This window comes from Myxine glutinosa, chromosome 2, assembly GCF_964187855.1.
Source record: "Myxine glutinosa chromosome 2, kmMyxGlut1.1, whole genome shotgun sequence".
Taxonomy (NCBI): Eukaryota; Metazoa; Chordata; class Myxini; order Myxiniformes; family Myxinidae; genus Myxine; species Myxine glutinosa.
Genome location: NC_136262.1, coordinates 157,816,172 through 157,834,578, shown reverse-complemented (window position 1 = coordinate 157,834,578; position 18,407 = coordinate 157,816,172). Strand labels below are relative to the sequence as shown.

General features: G+C 43.6%; 1 protein-coding gene across 1 annotated transcript in view; it reads right to left on the bottom strand.

The window, feature by feature from the left end:
- Positions 1-3,738: 3,738 nt before the first annotated feature.
- Positions 3,739-18,407, bottom strand: part of LOC144890816 (disabled homolog 2-interacting protein-like) — a 75,662-nt gene continuing 60,993 nt past the window's right edge. Inside the window, exons 9-15 of the mRNA XM_078772658.1 lie at positions 17,793-17,937; positions 11,493-11,729; positions 11,034-11,235; positions 7,022-7,263; positions 5,472-5,777; positions 5,207-5,383; positions 3,739-4,006 (exon numbers count right to left, since the gene is read on the bottom strand). Of these exons, the coding sequence (XP_078628784.1) occupies positions 3,739-4,006; positions 5,207-5,383; positions 5,472-5,777; positions 7,022-7,263; positions 11,034-11,235; positions 11,493-11,729; positions 17,793-17,937 (1,577 nt within the window). The remainder of the gene's footprint in view (positions 4,007-5,206; positions 5,384-5,471; positions 5,778-7,021; positions 7,264-11,033; positions 11,236-11,492; positions 11,730-17,792; positions 17,938-18,407) is intronic.

The following is an 18,407-nucleotide window of genomic DNA, read 5'->3' as shown; positions in this document are numbered from 1 at the left end:
TCTTTACTGGATACTCACTAGAGCAACCTTCCGTCATCCTTGCTAGCCTTGGTCCAGATGATACTCTGTGGTACAAATATCAAGAGTCAAACTGCCAGCAACACAGGACAGAGCTATACAGAGCTACAGATACAGAGCACCGTATCATCGTAGTCCCAGTTGTTATGCTACAATGCTGTGAAACGATTTCGCAAGGAAACTAAACTTGTAAGGCACAATCCCGATCGTGAGACAACTTCCACTATACTTGGGTCTTCTGGTCCATAACAAGACCAGAAAGCGTGATTTGGTAGACATCATGTTTGAGAAAGGTATATCAGTGTCGTACGATAGGGTACTACAAGTATCCACTGACGAAGCTAATAAAGTGATTGATCAATTTGAGCGAGATGGTGTTGTTTGCCCTACTTTAATCAGAACCGGACTCTATACTACCGGGAACCTCGACAATATAGACCACAATCCCTCGTCATCATCAGCTCATCAAGATTCCTTTCATGGCACTGCATTATCTCTAACGCAACATGTGACACATGACAATCCTGGTATTGCTTGTGAGCGGAATGAGCAAGTTGTTCAAAGTGAAACTTCTGTGTGTAAATCCAGAACGATTAAACCATTACCAGATGCTTATACATATGTCCCACCAGCACAGTTCCCAGTGGCCAAGCCTGAGCCTACATGTCAAATATATCACAGCCGTATACCAGATACCACACTACTGGAGGCAGATGAGACCCAGCATCAATGGCTATCCAAAGTTCGTGAACTCATTCATAAAGAAGACCTGGATAGTCATGGCAATATATCTTGGTCGGCATATTTTGCAAGTCTACAAGATTCGGTTCCACGTCCTCCAGCCGTCATAGGACTGATGCCCTTGTTCCGTGACTGTGCCCACACGTTGACCATGGTAAGACATGGCATGGATCTCATCAAAAAAATCTACAGAACACGTCAATCGAGGACAAATTCCTGTTATCACACTGGACCAACCACTATATGCTCTTGCAAAGAAGGTTCAGTGGTCTTGGCCTTCATTGTATGGAGAGGACAAGTACGTTGTATTACTAGGGGGCCTTCATAGAGAGATGGCAATGCTCAACCTCATGGGAGACTGGTTAGAAGGAAGTGGTTGGACGGCTGTTTTGTCAAGTGCAAACGTTACTCCCAAAGGCCGAGCTGATAATTTGCAGAGGGATTGATACAGCTAGCGCACAGTGGGCACACCAGGTAACAGCCGCTGCTCTCTTCATGCTGCAGATGAAATCATATAGCGCTGCAATAAAGACTACTGCACCAGATGATATTTTGCCTTTTCGTGAATGGTGTAACCAGATGGAACTCAACCATCCACAGTTCTGTTACTGGAGTAAAACTCTCCAACTAGAGCTCCTCTTCCTGCAGTTTCTTCGATCACAACGCGAGGGGAACTTCAAATTGTATGTGGAAGCACTTGGTAAAATCATTCCATGGATGTTCGGTTTGGACCACTACCACTATTCCCGATGGCTCACTGTACATGGTTGTGATCTCGTACAGCTCCAGGAACAATGCCCGAATGCTTTATCTCAATTTTACAAAGGACATTTCGTGACTCAGAAGACCTGTCACAAATTTTCTGCGATGGCCCATGACCACGTTCATGAACAGCTCAATGCTATGGTCAAAGGTGAAGGAGGAGCGATTGGTATCACGGAGAACGAAGGAGCTTTGCGACGTTGGATGGTAGCTGGGCCGGAGGTATCAATAATTCTAAACGAGTATGAGGACAGTCAATTGTCGAGGAGTACAGACAGTCGTCAACATGAACAGATACCCAGTACACAGAAATCATTTGCTTCTGATGTGACAAATGTGGTGCACGTGATTGATGGAATGGGTAATCCCTTTACAGATGATAGTGACGAATTGTATTCCTTGGACACGAAAGTAATCATGTCGGAAGAAGTGGTTAACGGTGTACGAACTGTAGAAGAACTTGGCAAAACCCAGTACAAGAGCTTTGTCGACGATCGAATTGCGAATTGCAAGCACGCGTACTCCTTTCTATGACACCATCACCAAAAACAACTTACCACTATTCAATTGTTACCACTATTCGTGGTAACAATTGTTACCACTTACCACTATTCAACTTACACTTGTCAGTGCAAAAAGAGCTGCTCTTGGAGGTGCAAATGTTCTAAAGCAAGCCTTCCGTGTACCCAGTTGTGTTTATGTGCAGGCCAATGTTCCAGGGACTGAGAACACTGGACGTTTACGTGTATATAATGTATTTCTCCTTAAGCTACCATATTTGTTGTGGACAATTTGTATATTTTAATGATATTAGATAAGCGTTCAGGTTGCAATGTATTTTCACAGTTCAAGTGATATTATTCAACATAATTCTATGTAAAATCAATCATGTTTAATTTAAAAAATTGTGTCGATATTGTACCAATTGTTTCAATTTTTCGGCGCACAGACGTAAGCATTATCCATATGCCTTCATGCTCTTTCGGGCAGCACTAAATGTAAATCTTAGTGTGCAGAAGCAATGTAGAGTTGGCATCATGATATGTTACTTATTTTGGCTTTGCAAACACATCGCTATGTAACCAATATATGAGATAAACGTTTTTATCGGTTTACTTGGCGGCCATTTTGAAAACAGCCATTTTGAACCGGAAGCAATCATTTTACGACTTGCCTCTTCTTATTGAATTTAGCATACTCGAAAACCCCCATGTGCTAAATTTCATGCTTTCTGCCAGAAGTGCACAACTTTTGCACTTATCCGCTCCACTATAGGTAAAAGGCGCTATATAAATACAATTATTACTACTAGGGCATGCCCGTACTATATATAAGCTAGGACGTGCCCGTACGTGGGTGCCCGTTCCTTGCCAAAAAAAAAAAAAAAAAAATTTTGTGTAGGGGTGTGTGTGTGTAAACATCCTAGGGCGTGCCCGTACGTGGGTGCAAAAAAACATGCGTGCAAACAACAACAACAAAAAAAAACTTTGAAACCACGTGGCAGTAACGACCACAGAACCCCCCCCCCCCCTCTATTTACATGAATGGTTTGGTCCATTCGCAACGACCACAGAACCCCCCCCCCTCTATTTACATGCAATGGTTTGGTCCAATCGCAACGCCAAAGCGAACGGCGAACGGCTAAATCGCCATAGCTCGGTAAGTACTTGTCCGATTAATTTCAAACCTTGAAAAGGCACATCCTCGGGTCCCCAGCAATATACCTGGCAAGTTTCAAGTATATCGGACCGGTAGTTGTCGAGAAACAGCGGTCACAGACAAACATACACACATACACACATACAAACACACATACACACAGAGATTAATGGAATTATAGATAGATTATCTCGTCTGCATGGAGAGCTCGAGTCAGTTCTAGTCCCAATGATTTGTCATCTTTAGGCTTCACTAAGTATTCTACTTGCCATCGTAACACAGTCCACCAAAGGAATTACGCAATGTTACCTTCTCCAAATCTTGATCAGGTGTTTTTTTTTTTTAGTTGACACTTCTATAACTGTGCGGTACGTGCTGGGTGTGAAAATTGCCTTGGCCTAGTGATGAATGGAAAACACAGCCTGCACATGGACGGCTCTTTCTTCGATGTTTGAAGAAAATTAGAGCTTAACTTTTTCCCATGTGTATATAATGCCAATGGGTTGTAACAAACAATGAGAATCGTATCAAAACCACAAAAAAATAATGAAGTAACAGCTATTCAATCGCTTCCTTCCCTTTCTCCGTTTCTCCCACATTTGTATTTCCCTCAATCTTTCTCACCTCAGCGACACTGGGCCCATCCCACTGCACACGGCCGGATGCAGCATTCGACGCTAAAGTGCTGCCTGGGCCCAGGCAAAGTGACGGTGGCTCAGAGCGGCGCGGACGAGCTGCGACAAGTGGGGGGTTTTTGTCGGGCAATGTCTGCCGGCATGCATACTCTCCACCGCGGTTAGCTTCATCGCCAGCTGTGAACCCCGTGCTAGAGAGAGAACAGCAAGAGGGAGGATGTCACAGCCAACATATGGTGGCTTGAGAAGGAGACTATTGTAAAATGTATAAAAATATGTACCACCTATGTGGTATACAAGTTGCTTCCATTTACTTGGCAGTAAGCCAAGGAAAAACGGCTAAGTTAGTAGTTATTGTGAAGTTTTCCGGATGGGTTGAGCGAGAATGCTCCCCACCGTCCTGACAAACTGCATCTCTGAAATAAAATCCTGGCTTCAAATCAACTTCCTCAAACTTAACTGTGATAAATCTGAAATAATCATCATTGGCCCAAAAACGCTCACAAAATCCACCCATAATTTTGCCCTCAACATCGACGGTATCCCAGTATCCACCTCCCCTCTCATCCGGAATCTTGGCGTCATCTTTGACCAAACCCTCTCCTTCGACAAATACACTAAACAGATCACAAAGACAGCCTTCTTTCACCTGAAAAACATCGCCCGTCTCCGCTCATCCCTCTCCTCCACGGCTGCAGAAACCCTCATCCACGCCTTCATCACTTCCCGTCTGGACTACTGCAATAGCCTCCTCTATGGTTCACCCTCAACAATCACCAATAAACTCCAATATATTCAGAACTCCGCTGCCCGTCTACTCACCCATTCCCGGACCCGTGACCACATCACCCCCGTCCTTTACAAGCTTCACTGGCTCCCCATCTCCCAGAGAATCCAGTACAAAATCCTCCTCTTGACCTACAAAGCCCTCCATAACCTGGCCCCATCCTACCTGGCTGACCTCCTCTCCAGACACACTCCCACCCGCAACCTCCGCTCTGCTGGTACCAACCTCCTGACCCCCCCCATCCGGACCAAATTCAGATCCTGGGGGGACAGGGCCTTCTCCATCGCTGCTCCCATCCTCTGGAACTCACTACCTCACACCATCAGAGACTCCTCCTCACTCACCACATTCAAAACATCACTCAAGACCCACCTGTTCAGCACTGCATTCAACATTCAACCCACAGCATTTAACCCCTGACTATCACTTCTCCTTCTCCCTCCTTTTGCTTTAAATATTTCCCTATTGATTCTTGTCTTTTTGCAATTGTTGTTTTCATGTTTTGTTATGCATTATGTTTTGCACTCTGTCAAAGCACCTTTGGGCTTCATGAAAAGCGCTATACAAAATAAATGAATTATTATTATTATTATTAGAAGCTCACCCGACACCATCGCCAGCAGGAAAATCGAGCATTGGGGCTCGGAGGCCAGACGTCCCCTCGGTGACCGACCCGGACGTAGAGCCGCGGGTGCAGTCGGGCGGCACGCCGAGATGGAACAGCGGATTGTGAAAAGACAACGGAAGCAGGGGTGGTGGTGCAACTGAGTGGCCAATATCCCTGGGGAAGGGGAAGTAAAATTACACATGTAAGATGGGAAAAAATTAAGGAAGGGTTGTTGGACCAGAGCGAACCATTGGTTCCATACCTGCCAACCTCTGCCATGGTCAACGCTAGCTGTTCGGGTCTGCGAGCCAAAACACCACCAGAAGTTTGCGACCAGCCTCCTTTAGGCCACAGCTTCCCACCTGGCCCCGTGCTCTCATCGGCCGAACCAAGGTCAACGCCACCACTGTGGAGGCTGCTGCTGCTTCCACCACCCACATCACCATCACGATCAGAGGGAGGGTGGCTGTGCGGTGCGGGTGGAGAGGATAATGGTGGCGGTTCGGGACGCGTTACGAAGAAAGCTTCACGGTTCTCTTGTGTCGGTGATGGTAAGCGAGTGACTCCCCTGAGAAAGGATAGAGGTGAAAGATAGTCGTTAACGAAAGGTAGTCATTCAAAATATTGTTTGTTCATAATCATTTTGTTCATAATGTTCATAAAAGGTAGTTTGAAATTGTTCATAATCGATCGAATGACACATATGTCATATAAACTCATAATGTAATCTTTAAAACAATCCTCGTGCTTGAAAACATGTATTTTGACACCCTGTTTGCATTTCTATCATGTTTTTAGGTGGTAATATGATAAAATGCCAAAATTGCCGCCATTTTGGACGCCATCTTGAATTTCCGTTGAAGCACAAGGCGGATGTCTGGGGACTTTTAGTATGTTATTCAGGACAGTTTTCTGAACATATCCTGAAATTTACAGCTTTGTTTGAATTTGTTCCGGGTTAAATCTATTATTCCTGGACTACTTACTGTGGATCAGAATTGCCAGTAATAAATACTGACAAGCTTCTGCAGATGAATCTGTGCGAACACTGCATTTGAATCCAAATCCTTCATGCTGCTGGCTTCGGCATCCCATTACAATGTCTTGACCCACTACGCCGCCAACGTCCCCTACAATTATGTTCCGGGCAACGGCCATTGTAGTATGGCTAATATCGAGTCAAAATGAACAATAACAATCATCCAGCAGGACACAATAGGAATGTTAATTGGACACCGTACTACAGAGGGCGGTGACAAAGAGCCATTGTTGTGTTATCAGTTATCCTGTATCTGAGGCTCGGAGACTACGTAACTTGTACATATGATTCATGTGCATATTCCTCTGCTATCTTTGAGTAGTTCCATTCTCGAACCATATTATCTCTAAATTAACATACATATTTGGCAGCAGTCGCTCCTCCATCACAAATGTGCCTCCTGAGCACAATCGAAAAAATAAAATTCACAATTGGGAATAGTACAATAATTTATACTTGGTGCTCAAAATCTACTCTTCTGACCAGTGAGTAACATTTGACAATATCATGTCATTAATATTGTAAATTACTCATGAGCAGAAGAACATGTTATTACCATCGACATTGGGAATTAAGTGTTTTAATGGCTTGGATGTGCTCGTGTTAAAATTGTTACGATGAATCCTGACTTGTTCAGCTTTGGGGCCACAATGGGACTGCCAGGTATGCACGAAGGAGATCAATGCTTGCCTAATCCACATTACATTGATTCGGTTTCCTGGTGCCAACCAAAATAGATCCCATCAATCCCATTTATGCCACCAATCTCTCACCCGGCCATATCTCCATCTTCAACTATACGATGGAGGCCTGAAGCCAAGCTCATGCTGCTGATGGCGGGCCCACTCGCAAGCCGATCTCCTGCAACACCCGTTATCAACAGGCCCGGGCATGCCGTGCCGGGTCCGTGCATAGATACCAAGGGCGCAGGTGGGGCTGGGGGGCTCGTTGAAGCGAGCGCTGCACTGATGTCACCCAGGATCCGTGGCAAAGGACCGAGTTTGGCTGCAAGAGTCTAAGGCAAGGGGTTGGGGGTGGGAGAAGGTTAGGGAAGAAAATGGAGTCTTTCACAGACAATTATCACGAATGTACAATGATCAGACGGTATTGCCAAAACTCAAATCAACATGACGTTTTGGGCAGATTTTAGGCTTTTAAATAATTTTCCCAGGGTGCGAAGTGCAATTGGGTTTATAAGTTTTTCATATCCGTGTTTCATCCTCTTTGCAAGTGGTTGGGAAACTTCAGTGGCTATTAAATCACCAAATCTCCACCACCAAGCTCAATTTTGTGTTTTCCTCTCAGGAGATATCAATTCACGTGGTACCCCACGACAAATTACAGCAAGCTACAGGCACCAGCAACATGTAAAACTTGGCTTAAAATGCAGAGCTTTCAAGTCAACCTGTATACTAATTTGCATATACCAACAGATCCTCAGCAATGTCATCATGAATGATTAAATGAAGTAACCAATCAATAGAAAGGTGGACGAGGGAGTAACGAAAGGAAGCAAAGAGATGGTGAGGGAAAGGAGATGTGGGAGGAGATGAGGGACGGGAAGGAGAGTATGAGGGGAAGTAAATGGGAGAAGAGTAAGCTAGAAGGAGATGGGGGAAGAGAGGAACGAAGGAGAGGGAGGTTGGCAAGGAGAGGTTCGGAAAGGATGAGGGAGGTTGGCAAGGAGAGGTTCGGGAAGGAGAGGGGGATAGAAGGGAAGAAGGGGGAGGGAGAAAGGGAGGAAGGAGAGAGGAGGCAAGCAGGGGGGAATGAGAGGGGTAAGAAGAGAGGTGGTGGCAGGGGGGCGGAGAGGAGGAAGAAGAGGGAGGTTGGGGGAGGAGAGTGGGGATAGGGAGGAGGAGAGGGGAAGGAGAGGGAGAAAGCAGAGGGGAGGAAGCAAAGGGGAAGAAGGACAGGGGGGAAGGAGGAGGAATGAGAAAGGGAAAGGGGGTGAAGAGAGAATGGGGAAAGAGATGGAGAAAAGAGAGAGGGGGATGAGAGGGGGAGTGGAGGGAGAGGGGAGGGGAAAGGGGGGAGTGAGAGAGAGAGAGAGGTGACCATGCCTCATTAACAGGTCCGATCACCATCGAAGGATGCAGCTCAGCTTTGTGGTATCGCAGTACCAGCAGAATTCTGAGTTGAGGCTAGTTCTGCCACTGTGGCAGTGCGTGCGCAAATGAGCCAATTATTTGACCATCTCTTCTTCCCAAAGGATGTCCCATGTCACTAACAGAAATGGTATGCCAGCTGTCTTGGATCACTGTATAGTTACGATGGGTGCATTCATGAAAATGGCAACAGTAATGAAACTGCAGCTATGGTGTGGGCTTTCAGAAATACGCAACGCAGCGCATGGAATGGAGCCACCACACACTGCGAGTAAAATTTTGTAACGTAGGATGAAAAAGCCTTTTGCACTTCTTTCCTTCTGTGTATTTGGGAAAAAAAACCAAAAAAAAACAACCAAAGAGAAGGCCACAATTAATATAGCACTTGGCCACAAAGTGAATCCCTTAAACAGCGGGTACAAGAGCAGCGTTTAATCCAAATGCCAGATTCTACACAATTTGGTGGGGATTCTACAACGTGCATTTCGTGGTAATTTGCATTCGTTCTCATAAAAGCATTTTGGAAGACCAAGCCTCGATGGCCTGAAATTGGGTCGACAAGGGCTGTTTGAAAACGCCAGTAATTAGATAAACATTTCAGAAAGAACAAAGGCTTCCTCTTCAGCTTACATAAATTGGAGTTTTTTTTTGTTGTTGTTGCTCTAAAGTCTAAGCACACTGTCCTTTTCACAGAACCTATGTAACTACTAATGTATGGGCGATGTTTAATGGCGAGCAATCAACACAAGGCCTTTGGTAAACGTTCCGACTCATACATATAACGAAACACCACCAAAGCACATCTGTTTCACTCGCCACGTCACTGTGGTAGTTTTGTTGGCATTCTGCTTGCCTTTGGTCTGATCTGTTTTGAGCAGGCCTGCCACCAAAGGTCAAATACGGTATGTTAACGAGTCAAAATAACTGTGACATGTCTGTTACTTGTCGTATTTTGCACATGTATGCACTAAACTAAGCATGTGTGCAAATGGTTGCATTGCACTAAACTTGCTCAAATCTATAGTGGTTTTCTAAAAAGGGATCTGAAAAACATGGTAGATGTATATCTGCTTTTGCATCTTCAAGAAAAGATGCTGCAAAAGCACCTATTGCAATGTCCTTTGCAAACTCGTCGAGACCCTGTTAATTCACCATGACAATGATTGGCAAGCTACGCACACCTCCTGCTCAGCTGAAACAGGTCGAAGGTAACACTCGTGATTTGTTGACATGATTACTCCGCCAGGGAGTAATGCATTCGATCGTGTCCGTCCGTGTGTGTGTGGTGTGTTCGTGTGTTTACGAACAAGATATCTGGAAAAGTTCTGAACGGATTTGGATGAAAGTTGGTGGGATGATTGCCCTTGGGATAAGGAAGAAATGATTAGTTTTTGGTGAAGCTCAGGATATTATTCCCGATCCAGGAATTTTTTGAAGGATTTTTTTTACCATTGGAAGATAGGGCTCGTTTTTTTTAACATTATCTTCTATATATTCTATATTTAACATTGTGATATGAAAATAGTTTTCATATTTGTTGTAAATGTAGTTTAAACTCGTGGTTATGCGTTGGAGCGGTGTATTTTCTTTTAGCAGCGTCGTCTTCAATATTCTTTTTTTTTTTCTAATAAAGACATATTCTGTCATTTTAAAACCACCAAAGTGTGTATTAGGTTTCCCCGTTTCATAAAATGTATCGTTTGATACGTATAATGCTTTAAAACTTTTTTTTTTTTAATCTTTACCTCAGAAGAGATATCAACATTTAGCTCAGCGAATGTCATTCGCGGTGTCAGTATTTGATGAACTTATAAAGACTTAGTTCCAGATTTGTCAATGGCTGAGGTATATTAACAAACGAATTAAAACAGATTTGGCAAAATTTCACCTTTTTAAAAAAAGATCGCACATTCACTCAGGGTTGCGAGAGGCTGAAGAAGAAGAAACCTCGCATGGGCTTCCCCGACCAAATAAATAATTCTGGTTCTGGCTCTGCGATTTTCAGGTTTATTACTCCCGCTATGGAGTAACGCATTCGATCCTGTCCGTCCGTGTGTGTGTGTGTGTGTGTGTGTGTGTGTTCGTGTGTTTGTGAACAAGTTATCTGGAAAAGTTCTGAATGGATTTGGATGAAAGTTGGTGGGGTGATTGCTCTTGGGATAAGGAAGAATTGTTTAGTTTTTGGTGAAGCTCAGGATATTATTCCGGATCCAGGAATGTTTTTGGAAATTTTTTTGGGAAAGATTTTTTCTGTTTTACAGCATTAAAGCTTTTATTCTTATTCTTAAATGATGTTTTTCTCCTCTAATTCCGAGATATATCAAAATAAATTCTGACAGTTAGGGCTTACTTCCTTTTTCATTTATTGTTTTGGGGAGAGGGGATGTCAAACAAAACGTATTATTCCAACTAAACCCACGGCGGGAGTATGCACTCTACTGAGTGGCGTTCTAGTTGGTACATGTTGCAGATTTAAAATCCTAGATATTTCATACTTAACAGTGTGGAAGGTTTATTACTTGGAGTAACCATAATTCTTCCTCCACAATGTCTGGACTGGCAGAAGAAATGAGGCTGTGCACCTGCTTTGAAGAATTCAACACCGATTATATAGTCACCGTAACTCCGGAATGATTGAATTGTAATGTACTGTATCCCCATGTTCTTGGCTACGTACCGCATCTCCTTGAGCGAGGAGTTCTGAAAGGAGGATGTGGAGGAAGGAGAGTTCACGGCCTAGGTCTATGTAGCCATCAAAGCTCTCAGAGTGAGGCCCTGAATCTGGGTTGGTCATTTCCAGCAGATACCGCTTCATCTTTCCCCACTCGTTTTCCAAAAAGTCATTCATGAAGGCCATGTAGTCTTCCTTGTTTCCAAACCTGACATGGAATGAGAAAATGTGGCATGGGTTGAGGAAATACGAAATGAGGGGAAGATAGGGGCTTTGGTGCAGGGTATGAGAGCACAACAAAATGCACAGGTAAAAAGAAGTTGAAAGTCAAGGAATTATGGATGGCAAAAGTAAGACAAGGTGGAATTATGTCCAGGAGTAAATAGATCTAGACTGAAGACAATAAGCTAATAATTGCAAGCATGATGGTTAAGTATATCTGAAGGCCGGATACCCAGCACTCACTTTGTGAAGTTAGCGAGGTTCTGGATGACTTTGGCAATGAGTGTGAGTGTTCGAGCGGTGCGCTCATCTGGGTACTCCTGGGTCAAACCAAACAGACTTGGGGACATGATGGCGGGACACAGGAAACGCAGGAAGAGGGAGGCAACTACGAGGCGCTCACTCAAATCGTGGCGCCCACGGCCGCCACATTGCTGCCGACAAGATGCAAACACTTCACGGAGCTCTCGAGGAAACACGCTGTGAAGGAAATGCACAAGATTATAAGTTTGTAATTAAAGTACCATGGGCTCATCTAAACCAAACAAAGTATGCAAGGCCTCTCAAACAGTATTTCTCTTGTTACAGGGTAAGTATAGCTAAAGTGTAAAGTTTGTGGTGGTTGCATTTCCTGAAACTTTGTTGCATTGTCATCACTGGTCCAGCTTCAATTCTCAAGGCTGCTCAGAAAAAAACCTCGACCGGAGGAGATGGGCACCACTGGGTATATCTGTGCAAAGAAAAACCACTATGGTGGCCTGACGAGCTTCATAAGGTCCACAGGAGTATTACCACCCTATTTCTTTTACTATACAGTACTTGCACTTGAAAAGAAAAAGGTGCGTTTTCTAAGCTGAGTGTTTATCTCAACTGATAAACCCACAATGCTCCACAAATTAAACTAGAAGCATCTGAAAAGGCAAAGCCCGTCCGCGTCTGCTTTGTATTCAGACTTCTTCTTCCGGATGGTAAACATGACGAAAACGGATAACAAACCCCCCCCCCCCCCCCAAAAACCCATTTTAGGTGATCTTGACCTCTTGACCTCAAAAGCAATAGGCTTCAATGACCCAATATGCAAATTCTTAAAACTTCAGGTAAATTGGATGAAAATTGACGATTTTATGACACTGACCTTTAACTTTTTGACCAAATAATTAATTTGTTTTCTCCATATTATAAATACTAGGGCATGCCCGTACTATATATAAGCTAGGACGTGCCCGTACGTGGGTGCCCGTTCCTTGCCAAAAAAAAAAAAAAAAAAAAATTTGTGTAGGGGTGTGTGTGTGTAAACATCCTAGGGCGTGCCCGTACGTGGGTGCAAAAAAACATGCGTGCAAACAACAACAAAAAAAAACTTTGAAACCACGTGGCAGTAACGACCACAGAACCCCCCCCCCCCTCTATTTACATGAATGGTTTGGTCCATTCGCAACGACCACAGAACCCCCCCCTCTATTTACATGCAATGGTTTGGTCCATTCGCAACGCCAAAGCGAACGGCGAACGGCTAAATCGCCATAGCTCGGTAAGTACTTGTCCGATTAATTTCAATCCTTGAAAAGGCACATCCTCGGGTCCCCAGCAATATACCTGGCAAGTTGCAAGTATATCGGACCCGTGGTTGTCGAGAAACAGCGGTCACAGACAAACGTACAAACGTACAAACAAACAAACACACAGAGATTACTGGAATTATAGATAGATAACTTTAAGAAAATCTGATGACAAAAGTTCAAATGTTAAAAGGTTACCGCCCGGACAGCCAAAGACACACACACACATACATACGCACACACGACTAGAACACTCGGTAGAGCGCATACCTCCGCAAGGCTGAACGGTTTACCTTTTGTATCCCATTGATAGGCCGGATCTGGATCCAGACCTGAACCAAAATCGAATCGTCTTGTTCTTGAAACACACCCAACCTGTCAACTAAGTTTCATCCGAATCTGTCTACAACTTTCTGAGATATCCTGCTCACAGACAAACAGTCAGACAGACAGGTGTGAAAACATAACCTCCGTCCACCTTCGGTGGTGGAGGTATTAAAGCACAGGAAAGGACCACTTGGCCCATCAAGCCTGTCATATTCACATCCCAAGGCCACAACGGTCTGCTCTTTTTAAAATACACAATGGGATATTTAATGTCCAGGACCTAAACATATATGGGACAGCCAATCATACAAAGCACCGCTCCGCTCCGCTCTACAATAGAGTGACATGCTGTAAAATTTTCTAACCTGAACCAAATTTCAAAATTTTAACTGTGGATTTGAGCTTAGCAGCAGTTCCGACTGTTAAAAAGGTGTCTCCGGGCGGTGCTTCGTATGACCCACTGAACGTGTTCTTCAGGCGCGGAAGCTCGCTGGTGATCGTTCCGGGTCTATTCTCCTTATTCCTAGAATTTTTCTTTCTCCATCTGACACGGATCATCCTTTACAACTCCGCGGAGGACAGTTTCCGGTCAGGCCGGTCTTTGCGATGACAATCAACAAAAGCCAGGGTCAGAGCTTGCTGGAGTGCTGCTTCCCACCAGTGTTTTTACGTTGCACCGAGTAGAGTAGGAGACCCACATTATCTGCGTGTCTTTGCCAACCAGAATTAATTGCGGATAAGGAGAGAGACTGAGCTTACTGCAGGCCGACTAACCCGCAACGTTGTTTATGGGGAGATCATCTACGAACTCAGGGGCAGATACAGAGTGAAAGTTTGAGGGATAATAGCTCCCAAGAAAATGATGCTTTAAAAAAAAATGGACTAATTTGGCTCAGTAAATAAAACTTTTTTTTGTTCATTACAACTGACTATACCTAACTATTGTTCACCGTCACAAAGCATAAATGATGCCAATGGAAACAAACGCGATGCCCCTATAAGGCTAATTTGCAACGTTTGTTTTGGTCAGATGTATAAAACAACACGTTTGTTTTTCCTGATTGTCACTTTCATTTTGCAATTCATCATTTATCTCCACTTCAACATCTGATCTCTGGGAACATAAAACAAATTCATGACATTATCTTTAGGTAATAAGTGTGCAGACGACGAACATTAACGCTGGCTTAGCAGTAAACATAAACTTCTGAAAGCATGCGAGGCACCGCTTCGTTGCTTATACACCACCCAAATAAAGCGAGGCTTTTCCACAGAACTCTGTTCCACGGGTCCCTGCTCGTTCTTTTTTAAAATGTTCTTTTTGGAGAGCAAAGGTTTCCTCCTGGCACACCTCGCATGGAGATCAAATTTGTGCAGCCTCTTTCTAATGGTAGACTCGTGCACTTTGACATCAACAGTGGCAAGAGCTACGTCGGTCCCATGATGACATTCTGGGGTTCTTACAGACTTCTTTCAGCATCTTGCGGTCTGCTCTCGGGCTGAATTTGCTGGGGCGGGCTGGCCTGAACAAGTTGGCAGTTGTTTGGAATCTTCTCCACTTGTAGATGATCTTCCGGACAGTCAAATGATTGATTTCAAATTGTTTGGAGATCTTTTTAAATCCCTTCCCCGCCTTGTAGGCATCTATAACCTTCTTTCTGAAGGCCTCAGAGAGCTCTTTTGATCTAGGCATGGTGACGCTGCATACTTCAACAACAAAGAGCAAACCCAACTAAATGTCTGAGGTTTAAACAAGACAGGTTCCTGCAAGATCCTCTCTAACAATGTTCTAATCATTTGCACCTGAGCTGGTGCACCTGATTCTAATTTTAGGTATTTGAAGTAGTGATAAACGTAGGGGTGTACTTACTTTTTCTACATGCGGTATTTGCATTTATGTTTATTTAAATTATACAATGGACTACAAAATGTAAATGTTTCATGATATTTGTCATATTATATCACTTTTATCTATCAATATTGTTGAAATGAAGATCAAATAGCTGTATGTTGAAATATGTTGAAAAAGTCAAAACTTTACATGGGGTGTACTTACTTTTTCACATGACTGTACAGCTTACTGTGGCATTTTGTGGGGCTCACGTACCAGAAGTTTAAAAATATTATAACCACAAACTATTCAGTTAATTCTGTCCATTGATAATGGCATAATAAAAAATAATGATAATATTAACAAGCTGCCATCCATACATCACACGAAGAAGAAGAACATCAAGCATCGAGCACGTCCCCCAAAGACTAACGTACCTGAGTCGCATTGAGGAGAGTGAGTGAGCCTTCTAAGTAGGCCGCTGGCAAGGCTGCAATATTAATATTAATAATAATAATAATATTGACAAAAATAATCGTAATAATAATTTGACTCGACCTCAACAAAATCTGGAGGAATTTCCATTTTTTATCAGCTTTTCCACCTTGGAAAATGCCATGTTAACGTGTATAGATAGCAGCTTGAGTGTCATTTCATGTTGTGGCATTTTTCCAAGGCCATAACATGGCTTGTTATGGCCATAACATGGCGCACCCAAGAACAAAAGTGATAACAACAATAACAATAATAGCATAATAATATTAACATTATTCTGATTCTGATGCACCATGCTATGTTTCAGAGTGTCAGTGTTGCCAAAGCAGTTTCCTGGCAAGGACTAGGTGGTTTGCCATTGCCTTTTCAGGAGTAATTTGGGCAGGAATTTGTAATGTGTTCATGGTGCCGGCAATAACTTGCCAACTCTTCGTGAAGGACAATGTGGGATCTGTAACGTCAACAACTAATGCAAACAGACAAGACGTCCAGATTACCGTGTCCATCCGAGGGACGACACACACATTGATGAATCATCCTCCCAATGAAACACCAGGATGATAGTTTATAGCTGGGTCTGGATTCAAACTCAAGCTCGACAGCTTAAAGGCGAGTGTGCATACCTCTAGGCCATCCTGCTGGCCCTTTCACATTATTACTAAGGAATAATATTAATAATAGTAATAATAATAAGGGTGACAGGATGACCCTCCACACTCACCCCTATTCTCTGACCACTCCTGTAAGGAATGAGTGAATATTTATAAAGGGAAGGGTGATGCCTGAGTTAGGGATAATTATAGGGGTTTGAAGCTGCTGGACCATGGAATGAAAGTGTTCGAGAGAGTCGTGGATAAATTGATAAGACGGAGTGTTAATATACATCAAATTCAAATTGGCTTTATGCCAGGATGGGGCACGTTCGATGCTATTTTTATAATTAGGCAAATACAGGAAAAATATCTGGGGAAGAAGAGACAGCTGTACTTTATATTTGTGGATTTAGAGAACGCATTCGACAGTGCCTCAGGTGCCTCGGGAAGTGGTGCAATGGTCAATGAGAAAGTTATGTGTGGAGGATTGGTTAGTCAGGGTAGTCATGGTGATGTATGATGGACCAAAAACTTCTGTGAGGGTAAATGGAGTGCAGAGTGAGGACTTTGAAGTGAAAGTGGGGGTTCACCAGGGGTCAGTCTTCAGCCCAATCTTGTTCATCATGGTTCTTGAAGCCATATCACAGGAACGTAGAGGAGACTTACCTTGCGAGCTCATGTACGCTGATGACTTAGTGCTGATAGTCGAGAGTGTGGAAGAGGTCATGGGTAAATATACAGTATTGAAGGAGCGTTTGGAGGCCAGAAGATTGAAAGTGAAGAGAACAAAAACAAAAGCACTGATTACTGCGGTGGGAGAATGAACTGTGGAAAAAAAGTGGGAGGTGGCCTTGTGTTGTCTGTAAAAAGGGTGCAGGTAGCAACTCAATATTGTGTAAATATTGTAACTGCTGGGTGCACAAGAGGTGTAGTGACATCAGGGGTAGACTGCAGGTGGTTCCTGACTTTAGGTGTGCTGTCTGTGCAGGTAAACAACTGGTACCAGTCAGAGTGGAAAGATTAGTTGATGGGGACATATCCCTGGAATGTGTAGATAGATTTTGTTACCATGGTGTTATGATTGCTGCAGGTGGCGGTGCAGTGGCAGCAGTGACTGCAAGAAATAGAAGTGGTTGGCGGAAGTTTAGGGAGTTGTTACCCCTGTTGACATCAAGGGGGATATCTCTCTCCAACTAAAGGGAAAACTTAATGCAGCTTGCGTTCGAAGTGCGATGATGTATGGCAGTGAAACCTGGGCGATCAAAAACGATGAAATATGAATGGTGAGATGGATGTGTAATGTGACACTGAAGGATAGGAAACCAAATGTGGAATTAAGAGGTAGGTTAGGTATAGAGAGCATGAGTGAGGTTATGCATAGGGGTAGGTTGAGGTGGTTCGGACACATGGAAAAGATGGGGAAGGGCAGCTGTGTGAAGAAGTGTATAAATATGAATGTGAATGGAAGAAGAGCTCCAGGCTGTCCGAGGAAATCATGGAATGAGTTGCTGAGAGATGATCTCAGAGTTAAAAGCCTAACAAGAGGGCTAGCAACGGATTGCGCTGCCTGGAAAGCAGCCATTAGGTGAAACACGGCTTACACATTCAAGCATGCAAATGGCCGTAAAACAACGACGACGAAGAAGAAGAAGAAGAAGAAGTAGAAGCAGAAGAGGAAGAGGAGGAAGAAGAAGGAGGAAGCAAGACCTTTATGGGTGAGTCACATTTAATCACCCACCAATAGGAATTGATTATTTTGCAGAACGCCAACTCGCAACACATGCGCAGGTTATCCTGGTTCATCTGCAGGTCACCGGGTGTGCAGCGGCTTGGGTCCACCTCGCAATTCTCATCTGACTCGTATAGAGCCTTGATGAATTCCCCTGAACGGTGTAAACAAAACGCACTGTTAATCAGCATCATCTGCTTCGCATCGTGTGATGAAGGAGGATCTTTCGATCTCTCAATAATGGAGACAAGTTCAGAATACCAAGTATCTTGATAAAAGGTCAAATTTCATAAATATAAACTTAGCGAAATACCAACAACCATCAATGACATCATCAGTGACATAGGGGACATAGCATGTATAATTGTATATATATGAAGAACACAAAGGACAAAAGGATTGTGACACCAAAATGTAAACAACCATTAACATGGATGAGCTTTCGGGTCTTTGAAAACTCTGTAGAACAGCAAGGATGGTTGTGATTTATTTCAGAAAATTATATTCTGCTTGACCTCTCTGGCACTCCGATGTGAGCATTTGGCTTACGATATTGAGATTCTCGGCTCAAATACAATACAACGTGTTGATTTGTTCACTGTGACCCGGACGTCATTGTCAACA